Genomic DNA, 12,082 nt, shown 5'->3' with positions numbered 1-12,082 from the left:
TGCACCAAAAAATAAATAAAATACCTAAGAATAAACCTGAGTCAAGGAGGTGGAAAACTTACATGCTGAAAAATATAAAACATTAATAAAGAAAATTAAAGACAATTCAAAGAAATGGAAATATACCCCATGCTCTAGGGCTGGAAGAAGCAATGCTGTTAAACTGTCATACTATCAAAAGCAATATACATATTTAACAGTCCCTATCAAATTGTCCAGGACATTTATCAAAGAACTAGAACAAACAATCCTAAAATTTATATGGAAATATAAAAGATCAAGAATTGCCAAAGCAATCTTGAAGAAAAAAAACAAAGCAGGAAGCATAACCCTCCCAGATTTTGGATAATACTATAAAGCTACAATAATCAAAACAGTGTGGAGTTGGCACAAAATTAGACATACAGATCAATGGAACAGAATAGAGAGCCCAGAAATAAACCCAAATACCAAGAGTCAGACACAACTTAGCAATACAACCACCACCTGTGGTCACTGAACCTTTGACAAAGGAGGCAAGAATGGGAAAAAGATGGTCTCATCAGCAAGTGGTACTGGGAAAACTGGACAGTTGTATGTAAATCAATGAAGTTAAAACACACCCTTAACACCATGCACAAGAATAGTCAAAATGGCTTAAAGACTGAAAACATAAGACATAACACCATATACCTCCTGTAAGAGTTCATAGGCAAAACATTCTCTGAAATAGACTGTATGAACGTTTTTCTTAGGTCAGCCTCCAAAGGGAATAGAAAAACTAAACAAACAAATGGGATCTAATCAAATTTATAAGCTTTTGCACAGCAAAGGAACCATAAATTAAATTACAAGACAACTTACAGGATGGGAGAAAAGTACTTGCAAACAATATGACTGAGAAAATATACAAACAGCTCATACAACTCAACAATAACAAAAAACAAGCAACACAGTTGAAAAATGGTTGGAAGACCAAAGAAAACATGCAGATGGCCAACAGGCACATAAAAAGATGCTCATCATTGCTAATTATTAGAGAAACACAAATCAAAACTACAGTGAGGTAGCAGCTCATACAGTCAAACTGGTCATCATCAAAAAGTCTACAAATAACAAATGCTGGTGAGGGTGTAAAGAAAAGGGAACCCTCCTACACTGTTGGTGGGAATGTAAGTTGGTGCAATCACTATAGAAAACAGTATGGAGGTTTCTCAGAAAACTTAAAGTAGAATTACCATATGATCCAGGTATCCCACTTCTGGCTATATATATCCAGACAAAACTGTAATTCAAAAAGATTCATGCAGGACTGCCCTGATAGGTACAGTGGTTAAGACTCTGCCTTTCAATACAGGGGGTGCAGGTTCAATCCCTGGTCAGGGAACTAAGGTCCCACATGCTGTGGGGTGTGGCCAAAAAAAATTTTTTTAAAGCTACTCACACTCCTATGTTCTTAGCATCACAATTCACAATAGGCAAGACATTGAAACAATGTAAATGTCCATCAACAAATAATGAATGCAGAAGATGTAGAATGGAATACCACACACACAATGGAATACTACTCAGCCATAAAAAAGACTGAAATAATGTCAGTTGCAGCAACATAGATACAACTACAGATTATCATACTATGTGATCTAAGTCAGAAAGAGAAAGACAAATACCACATGATATCGCTTACAGGTGGAATCAATAAGATACAAATGAACCTCTCTATAAAGCAAAAACAAAATCAGAGAACAAACTTGCAATTGCCAAGGGGGAGGAAGATTAGGGGAGGGATGGACTGGGAGTTTAGGGTTAGTAGATATAAACAATTACATATAGAATAGATAAACAACAAGGTCCTGTTGTATAGCAGAGAGAGCTATATTCAGTATCCTGAGATAAACCATAACAGAAAAGAATATTTAAAAAGTATAAATGTGTATAACTGAATCACTCTGTGGTACAGCAGAAGTTAACATAACACTGTAAGTCAACTATACATCAATAAAAAAAATTTTTTAATTCCATTTAAAAAATGGAATACATACATTATTCACAATACCACCAAAACAAATAAAGCACTTAGGAATAAATTTAACAAAATAGGTGTAAGGCTTATAAACTGACAACAATAAAACATTAAGTAAAGATGATTAATTAAATGGGGAGACATTTATGATTCATGACTGAAGGCATGTTCATGATGGAAAGACTAAACATTGTCAAAATAGCAATTCTTCCCAAAATGAGCTGTACATGAATCTAGCAGGCATTAATCAGAAAATAATAAACTGTTTCTAAAATTCACATGAAAATGCAAAGGACCTAGAATTGCAACAAAAATGTTTTTTTTTTTTTTTTAACAAAAATGTTTTTAAAAAAACAAAGTTGAGGGACTTACACTAGCTTCAAACCTTACTCAAAAGATACAATAATCAAAACAGTGTGGTATTAGCACAAGTATAGTCATACAACAGGTAAATTAAACTGAATTATGAGACAAAAACAAATCTTTACATTTATGGTGAATCTATTTCTGATAAAAATTCCAAGACAATTAAATGTAAAAGGTATAGACTTTCTAACAACTGAATATATACATTCAAAAACTAAACTTAAACTATTAGTTCACACCATAGACAAAAAACTAACTCAAATTGAATCAGAGACCTAGATGTAACAACTCAAACTTTTAATTTCTTAAAAAAGGCAATGGCAAGAATCTTTATGACTTTGGTTGAATAAGAGGTTCTTAGATACAATACCAAACTTACAATATATTTTTTATTTGGTATTTTGAGGGTCATCAAAATGTAAAATGCATGCACATCAAAAGTCACCAATAAGAATTTTGTGAAGTACACTTAACACTAATATGTCAATTATACCTCAATAAAACAAAGGAGGAAAGTCCATAAAATGAGATAAAAATACGTGCAATTACATATAAGATAAAGGATTTGCATCCAGAATATATAAAGAAATTTTATAATTCAAAAATAAGGCAAAAAAGACAATTTTTAAATAGACAAAATATTCGAGCATATATTTAACCACAGAAGATACATTATATAAGCTCAGCTTAATAAGCTCATGAAAAGATGTTCAACATCATTAGTCATTAGAGAAATGCAAGTTAAACCACAATAACATAACACAACACACTCAACTAGAGTGACTGTAATAAAAAAAGACAGTATCAAGTGCTGGTAAGAATGAGGAAAGACAAGAACCTACATGCATTGCTCATTGCAATGTAAAATGGTACAACCAATTTTGAAACCACTCCTTGTGAAAGTCACTCAGTTGTGTCCGACTCTTCATGACCCCGTGGACTACAGCCTGTCAGGGGCCTCTGTCCATGGAATTCTCCAGGCCAGAATACTGGAGTGGGTAGCCGTTCCCTTCTCCAGAGGATCTTCCCAACTCAAGGATCAAACCCAGGTCTCCTGCATTGCAGGTGGATTCTTTTTACCATCAGAGCCACAGGGAAGCCCAAGAATATTGAAGTGGGTAGCCTATCCCCTCTCCAGTGGATCTTCCCAACCCAGGGATCAAACCCAGGTCTCCCACATTGCAGGCGGATTCTTTACTGTCTGAGCCACCGGGGAAGCCCACAGTTTGGGGTTTTTTTAAGTAAAACATTCCATAGTTTGTTTTTTTTAAGTGAAACATAAACCTGCCCTTTGACCCAAGAGTCACATTCCTTGGAATCTATGTACAATATCTGAAAATATATGTCCCCACAAAGACATGCATATGATTGCTCATAACAGCATTATTCATAAAAGCCCCAAATTAGAAATAACCCAAATATCCAAATATTAGTGAGTGGACAAACAAATGTGGTATTTCCATACAATAGATACTATTCCTCAAGTAAAATGAAAGAACTAGTGATGAAACATCCTACAACATGGATAACAATGGCTAAAACAAAAAACAAACTTCTAAAACAGTATACTGACTGAAACAAGCCATAGAAAAAGACTACAAATAGTATGATTCTTTTTATGAAACGTAGTAAAAAGGCAAATTTATAGAGACAGGACAATCAGTGATTACCTTGGTCTGGGATTTTTGAGAGAGGATTTAATGCAAACAGGCATGAAGGAACTTTTTAGGCTGCCCAACTCTGTAAGTTTATTAATAATCACTAAATTGAAAACAGAAAAATTAACATCACCTATAAGGAACAAATGGCTACGATATATCTCCAGAGAAAGACATAGGATCACTTAGTAGTGTTCAAAAACATTTAACTTTAAATAATTAATTTTAAATATTCCTTATCTTGAGGAAACATCAGAGAATCCCAAATAACTACATATAATTTTCAAAAGTATTAATAGCTTGAAAAACATCAAAAGGCTAGCAACTGTCCCACATAAAAGTTAATGAAGGAGACATGACACCTGAAAGCAACACATGATCCTGACCTGCATCTTATAGGCCAACCTGTGGAGGGCAGACTGGACAAAAGCTGTCAAATGGTACAAACTTCCGGTTATGAGATAAATGAGTACTATGGATGTAATGTATAACATGATAAATGTAATTAACACTGCTTATGTTATACATGAAAGTTGTTAGGCGAGAAAATTCAAAGAGTTCTCATTACAAAGAAAAATTTTTTTCTATTTCCTTAGTTTTGCATCTATAGGATACGAGGGATTTTTCTCTAAACTCACTGTGGTAATCATTTCATGATGTATATAAGTCAAATCATTATGCTATATACCTTAAACAATGTTGTGTGTCAATTAATATCTCAATAAAGCTGAGGGGGAAATACTAATAAAATTTAAAAAGTTTAAAGTAGATACAAAGATATATAGATTGAGATATATTAAAAAAAAAGGACATTATTGGTACAACTGACAAAACTGGAAAATGGATGGCAGATTAAAGTATGGCATCAATGTTAAATATCTCTAATTTGATAAATGTTCTAACGATACATAAGAATACCCTTGTTAGCAAATATAAACTGAATTAACCTGAGGTAAAGAGTTCTAATGCATAAAACTTACTAATGATTCAAGGGGAAAAAAACATATGTATATCATCACATACCTCCTGTGATCTTTCTGAGAAACAGAAATAAAAACTAATAAAGCAAGTGAGGCAAAATGTTAAAAGTTAATAAAGGATAAATGGAAGTTTGTTATATTATTTTTGCAATGTTTCTGTAAGTTTGGGAATATTTCAAAATAAAGCATTAAAAGTTCAATAAAACAGCAAGAGACCAATACTTATTTGACATGACATTTATTTCTGAGCAACAGCCAGTATCATGCTGAATAGGCAGACACTGGAAGAGTCCCACCAAAGTCTAGAATAGAAAAAGATGCCATTTTCCACTAGCATTTGACACTGTATTGGAGATACTAGCCCACAAATTAGACAAGAGAGAGGAATTAGATGTTTACAGTTTTGAAAGGAGGGAAAATAAGTCCACTTGCAGACCATATGATTGTAAATCTAAAAAATAACTGAGAAAAAAAGAATCCCATAAGAAAGCTGAATACAAAATTAATATACAGAAATTACTGCCTTTCACTTGGAAAAGCCCAAGTATTTAGTTAAAAACAAGCCAAACAAATCGCTATTTAGCTCCAGCTTCAGTTTCAACCTCAAATTTTAAAAGGCCAAATAACTATTTTAAGGACAGTTTTGCCATTCTTAAAATGGCAAGATATTAATGATCTTGTGATCACATAGTCCATCATCATACCTAATCACTGGAATACTTCAATAATAACAATGCTATTCACTCCTCAGTAATGTGTTTGGGAAGTAACAGAAAGCACAGCCTAATAAATCGGAATTAACCAGAATTACCCAGAATTACCCAGAATTACTGTGAGCTAAGCAGAAAGTGAGTGGGCCACTATCATCATTCTGCTTCAGGCAGAGACAAAAGTATATAAGAGATATTTGAAGTTGCCTTTTCTTATACAATGTTTTCACATAAAAGCCAGTACTGCACACTGGAAAAGGTCTCTCCAATAACAGAAAAAGAGTTAATGTACTTTGTGGATAACAATTCCAAATAGCAATAAGATCTAACATTTTTCAGAAAAAAAAAAACACAATACTTTGCCATTTCAGGAAGAAAACAAATCCCCTGTGTTATGTGTGTAAATACATAAAAAAAGATCTTGGCACATCACCACTGGATTGGGAGCTGGTGGTGAGTTGAAGGGAGCTACAGCTTTAACTATGTTATTTAGATTTTCTAAAATATGTAACCAGGTATTATTCCTAAAGTGAATAAAAATAAATAAGAATGTTTAAAAGCTAGCTATGCGTTCTTGGAGAATAACACAATGGCCCTCATTAGTGCCGATGTCAAGAGAACTGTCAGACCTGGAGCTCTGGACCTGTGTGGCTCAGAGTCTCAAATGAAGGAAGAAAGCATTCACAGTGCTCAGATGCCCAATGTTGAGAAAACTCCTGAGTTCCACTTGGTGATGTCCATCTTTTGCCTGGCTTCCTGTACCCAAGTTCCCTCACTCTTCTTCCCCAAATGGGACAGCAGCCACCCATCCTGTACCCTACCCAGAACCAGGATTTATTTGCTAATTCTGCACCGCAGAGGTTGAAGCAGTTCATACTGACTGAATATTCCATGTTGATTGATACCAAGAAAGCCCAACGAGTGGGCCTGATAATGTACCCCTTTGGGTCTCTTAAACAAAAATGAGACAGAATGAAAGATATTTAATCTGGTGCAAGCCATTCCTGAATTATACAGATTTTATGCCATGAAAACACCTAGAAAAGTACTTTCTAACAGATCAGACCCTTTTTTAGGATGATGAAGAAGATGATGATGATATTGTTTACCATGCATTACCATGTGTCAGGGATTGTTCGAGGCTGAGAACAGCACTGACAATGTCGTGGGAAAGACATATTATAAACATTATCAACTATTCACTAAACACTCAACCAGGCTCCAAGAACATCTTATGTACATTATTTCACAACCCCTCTGCACAGTAGATGGCATTCTGCCCACTTCACATGTAAGGAAACTGAGGTTAGTGAAGGTGAAATGACTTGCCCATGATCGCTCACTTAGAAAGAGGCTGAGCAGAAGAGAAAATCAGGTGCATCTATGCCAGGTCTCCAGTAATTGTCTTTGTCTCAGTCCAGGTCCTCAATGCTTTGGAAGGGAAGCTCACAGTGAGGAGTCACAGAGGTCTGGACAATGAACCCAGATGTGAAATGGCTGAGGTCAGGAGAGCAGCAGACACAGGGTGGCACCAGCTAAGGACTGGTACCTCCAAGTTCAGAACTGCAATACCTGTTATGCCAGGAGCCCCGAGCCCCACCAGATGTCCTGGCCAGCTTTCAGTTGTACCATCTGTCTCTTAGAACATGGAACATCCACCTTCACTCTCCTGAACGGAGCCCCCACTATTCCCAGACCATGGAGTATTCAAAGGTCACCAAAAAAACTCTCCAGGAGCAAAGTAGTTGTTCCCTGCAAGTTCCCACTCTTTCCCTCCCCGCCTCCCCACCCCACCCTCTGTGCAAACAAAAGTAGCAGGGCAGATGCTCCTATTGCTTGGGAACACAGAGGCTTTTGACAGTGGCACCCACCTTCACCTCAAGGGAACTCAGGAGGGTCCCTCAACACTGATGTAGAGCTGGCCCAGGTTCCACCAGCCACAGCCCAGATCTAAGTCACCACCACAAGGGAATTTCTTAGCCAGTAGCCAAGAACACCAGAAAGCCAGTCATAAACTCGAATGCAAGCCAGAAGTGTAGAGAAAACCACTGAATTTAAGCTCAGGAAGTTTGAGTTCCCTTTATGGCTTTGTCACCAAAAAGCAGGGGCCTGACTTCAAGCACAAACTGCCCTCTACCTAAACACCTCAATTGCTGAATGAAAACAAGTTTAGTGATCTTAAACTCTGGCATAACACAGAATCTTTGTGGGGGTGCTTAAAAAGAATTCCTCCACCCATGGCTTCAGGAACTCTGTTCAGTGGTTCTGGGATGGGGCAAAGAATCCGCATTTCACAGTAATTGGCCAGGAAAAGCCAGTGTCAGCCAATTCACACACCAGTAGTTTAAATGAGCATCAAGAGAGGCCTGATTTAAATGCAATTCTGTATAAAGGACAGAGAAGGCAATGGCACCCCACTCCAGTACTCTTCCCTGGAAAATCCCATGGATGGAGGAGCCTGGTAGGCTGCAGTCCATGGGGTCCTGAAGAGTCGGACACAACTGAGCGACTTCACTTTCACTTTTCACTTTCATGTGTTAGAAAAGGAAATGGCAACCCACGCCAGTGTTCTTGCCTGGAGAATCCCAGAGACAGGGGAGCCTGATGGGCTGCCGTCTATGGTGTCGCACAGAGTCAGACAAGACTGAAGCGACTTAGCAGCAGCAGCAGTATAAAGGAATGCTATGCGACCCTCAAAATGAGAACACGTAAGCTATTTTGTTAAAAAAAAAAAAAAAAGAGTAAGCGATCACGTGGACATGGGTGGAAGGAAATCCTTTGAAACCATATGACAGTGTTACCTATCCTGAAATCATTATTGGATGTTTTCACCCATTAATACTGGAGAAGCTAAGCCACACCTTCCCTTGGTCACCAAGATCCACTGCATAGACTCACCTTCAAACTGATCTTCAGATCAAAGGCACTGTCCTCTTCATTATCTTGAGGGGAGCCTGACGTCTCACACTCAGCTAGACTAGTTTTCGGCTCCTGAGTAAACTGGTTCATCCTTCGGCAAGACGTTTCGTCAATAGAAAACGGCGCCCAAACCGATGCACCTCTCCCAAGTAGTTTACGTCAAAATTAGAGACAGTAAACTCAGTTTGGGCTTCCCCGCTGGCTTAGCAGTAAAGAATCCGCTTGCAATGCAGTAGCCGCAGGAGACATGGGTTCAATCCCTTGGTGGGGACGTGGGGCATAGCACCTTATTCCAATGGAGAATCCCATGGACAGCGGAGCCTGGCGGGCTAGTCCACAGGGTCGCAAAGAGTCGGACACGACTGAAGCGACTTAGCATGCACACAAACTCTTGGTTCAGTTAATGGAAATGTAAAGATAACCATCGTCGTGCTAGCTATATGTCGTGATAGATATATAAGCTGATCCTGCCGGGGTTGCTACTAAGACACTCAATTCTAACATCGCTTTCCCTTTCAATACCGCTGCAAGGATCTGGCAGTCATTGACAACACAGGCAAACAGAGGTTTAAGGGTGTCATCCAAAACCTGCTTCCCTCCAGGCTCAGCTGGTAAAGAATCCGCCTGCTATGCGGGAAACCTGGGTTCGATCCCTGGGTTGGGAAGATCCCCTGAAGAAGAGAAACGCTACCCACTCCAGTATTCTGCCCTAGAGAATTCCGTGGACTGTATAGCCCATGGGGTCGCGAAAAGTCGGACACGACTGAGTGACTTTTACTTTTTACTTTCCAAAACCTCACCTCACTATTGGACCAAAAGAAAATAAAAGGTCACTGAGCGAGGTCTCAGGGGATGGGGAACTACATCTCAGAGGCCTGGTGCAGCATTGCTCTGGTGGGACTTGAAATTTAATCGGTTTTCCGGTTAAGGCTTTCCGCTTCTGAGGTCAACACGAGGAAAGTCTTGACCCAGGAAGCCTAGTCGTGGAGCGGCATGATTGCTCCGCCCCCTTCAGGCCTATAAAAGTATTTGTCTACCTCGAGCTACCCACCACAGCTACAGCTCTTGCGCAACACAGACGCCTCCATTTCTGTGGGCGGAGCCTAGGAAGGGGCAGGGATTAGCGTGAGGCTGCTTTCCGACTCAAGTTCCGCCGGCGTCACTCACGACAGCCTTGGCCCACTCCGGTGCAAACCCGTCCATGTGAGGTGAGGAAGGTCAAACACGCAAGGCCAAATCCAGCAGCTCCCCTAGACGCCAGGACTAAGTGACTCCCCAGAGACAATCCCAGAGTTCCGAAGACTCGTTCCTCGTCCCGCGGTCCTGTGCCCCACCGCCTCGCGGCGGCCTCGCCTGTCAAGCAGATTGTCATTACCCGTAGGACAGAGCCCTTCTTCTCCCTAGGTCCGCGGCGACATTGAGATGATGGGCAGCCGGCCCCGCAGCCCCAGCGCTTCCTCTGCAGACCAGTGGGAACAGCAGGCCGAAGGACCCGGCCCTGCCAAGCGCCGTCGAACGGAGGAGCCCACGGACCACGAGTTCGAGGTAACGCCCAGACTGGACAACGTGATGGGGACCCCCGACATGGGAGCGCTCACCTCCCTGGTGGTTTTGGCCGACGGCTATGCCCTGCATCTGACCCTGGACGAGGTCGAGCTGGTGCTGGAGCCCGAGCCCACATCCGTGCTGCAAGTTTCTCTCGGGGATCACACCCTCGTGCTGATCCCCGGAGCCCTCCTGGGCTCTAGCATCGAATTCCTAGACGGGGAGAGTCACTCAGCCCTTGTTCTGGAACAGGGCTCTTTTCTGACCGCTCCTGGGGAATGCATCGCCCTCGAGCAGGGATTCTATGGACCTGTCCCAGAGATCGCTGGCCAAGAAGAGGTCTATGAGGAGCACGCAGAAGATGTGTTCCCGCCTGCTGGGATGAATGCAGCCACCAGCTCAGTTGCTGGGCTCCTCCTTTCCCCTAGGAGGGCATCCGACCCAGACCTCTTGGGCCTAGCCCCAGAGCCCTGGCCTCAGGCACCCAACCCTACTCCAGAGAGAGGCTCTCCTCACCACCAAGACAACCTGGACTTGCACGTTCCGGAGTTCTTCCCCGATTCACCACTCCAACCTCTACCTCCCTCTCCTTGTCCAGGTTCTCACGAGCGCCCGCAACACCCTCCTGTTCCTGCTCGAAAGGCCCAGAGACGCCTGTTTCAAGAATGAACTTCCTCCCACAATTCTTGGCCTCCTGCTGGGGACCAGGATGGAGTGTTCTGTTGACTGCTGTGTGTATGTTGCCCACCCAGCCAGGATCACAAGGCCTTGATGTGTTTTGGATGGACGCTGTGTTGCAGAATTTTGCAGCAGTTGCAAAATTTACATCTAGCTGGCTGGATCCCTGGGAAGGAAGCTCACTTGGGCAAAGAAAAGCCTCTTGAAATACAGGGTGCTTTAAGACAGCTACTTAGGTTTGTCTCTAGGGAGGTCACCCCTAAGCAGCTCTACGCACCCCCCCAACCAACCCCCATTTCTCTTCAAAGTCAAGTGCCAGCACTTTTCTTTAAAATGCCATCCTTTCCCAGGTACCCTCCGACTGCCCCTCCTCCTTGTTTTCCCCCCAGTAGAGTAATTAGTAGATGTATTTTGTTCAATGAAGTTTTTGGCCCTGGTGTCCCAACTTTTCTAGATGATGGCTCTAGCCCCTTTGGGGGATCTAACCAATAGTTGTATGTGCACAAATGTTTGTTGGATACAAAACACGGAATGGGGAACAATGAGTATGACCCTTCTTTTTGAATGACTAGGTTGGCAAGTGGTTTAAGTCTATTGCTATCTTTGTAAGGGTAGTTTCCAAAAAGAAACAACTGTTTTTCATTTTTCTTACATACTTTTAATACAATTCTGTTGTCATGGAAAAGTTTCTAATTCTAAAGATTCTGTTTTTTGTATTTGTAAGATCCCAAAACTGTTTGTACATTGCTACTGGCATATAGAAAAAATTTGCTCTTATGTTGGTCTGTTATCCAGAAAAATTATTTAATTTCTGCAATCACTTATCTGTAAATTCTTATGCTTGACTGATAAAGATAATATCTTTATCAGATAATAATAAAGATATATCTATATTTATAGATATTTTTTGTGCTAAGTCGCTTCAGTCGTGTCCAATTCTTTGCGACTCTATGGACTGTAGCTCTCAAGGCTCCTCTGTCCTTGGGATTCTCCAGGCAAGAATACTGGAGTGGATTGCCGTGCCCTCCTCCAGGGGATCTTCCCAACCCAGGGATCGAACTTACATCTCTTTATGTCTCCTGCATTGACAGGAGGGTTCTTTACCACTAGCACCACTCTGGAAGCCCAAGAAAGTGTTAATCACTCAGTCGTGTCCAACTCTTTGCAACCCCAATGGACTGTAGCCCGCCAGGCTCCTCTGTCCATGGGGATTCTCCAGGCAAG

At 41.0% G+C, this 12,082-nt stretch overlaps 1 protein-coding gene across 1 annotated transcript; it reads left to right on the top strand.

Annotated features, from left to right (window-relative positions):
- Window positions 1–9,778: 9,778 nt before the first annotated feature.
- Window positions 9,779–11,655, top strand: LOC122675704 (proline-rich protein 23B-like). The gene is made up of 2 exons (XM_043874715.1): window positions 9,779–9,843; window positions 10,040–11,655. Exon 2 carries the CDS (start codon window positions 10,058–10,060, stop codon window positions 10,847–10,849), a length of 792 nt encoding a protein of 263 aa, XP_043730650.1. The 5' UTR covers window positions 9,779–9,843; window positions 10,040–10,057; the 3' UTR covers window positions 10,850–11,655.
- Window positions 11,656–12,082: the final 427 nt, after the last annotated feature.

The sequence above is a fragment of the Cervus elaphus genome, chromosome 19 (genome assembly GCF_910594005.1).
Source record: "Cervus elaphus chromosome 19, mCerEla1.1, whole genome shotgun sequence".
In the NCBI taxonomy this organism is placed as follows: domain Eukaryota; kingdom Metazoa; phylum Chordata; class Mammalia; order Artiodactyla; family Cervidae; genus Cervus; species Cervus elaphus.
This window is presented reverse-complemented; position numbering and strand designations above follow the sequence as displayed.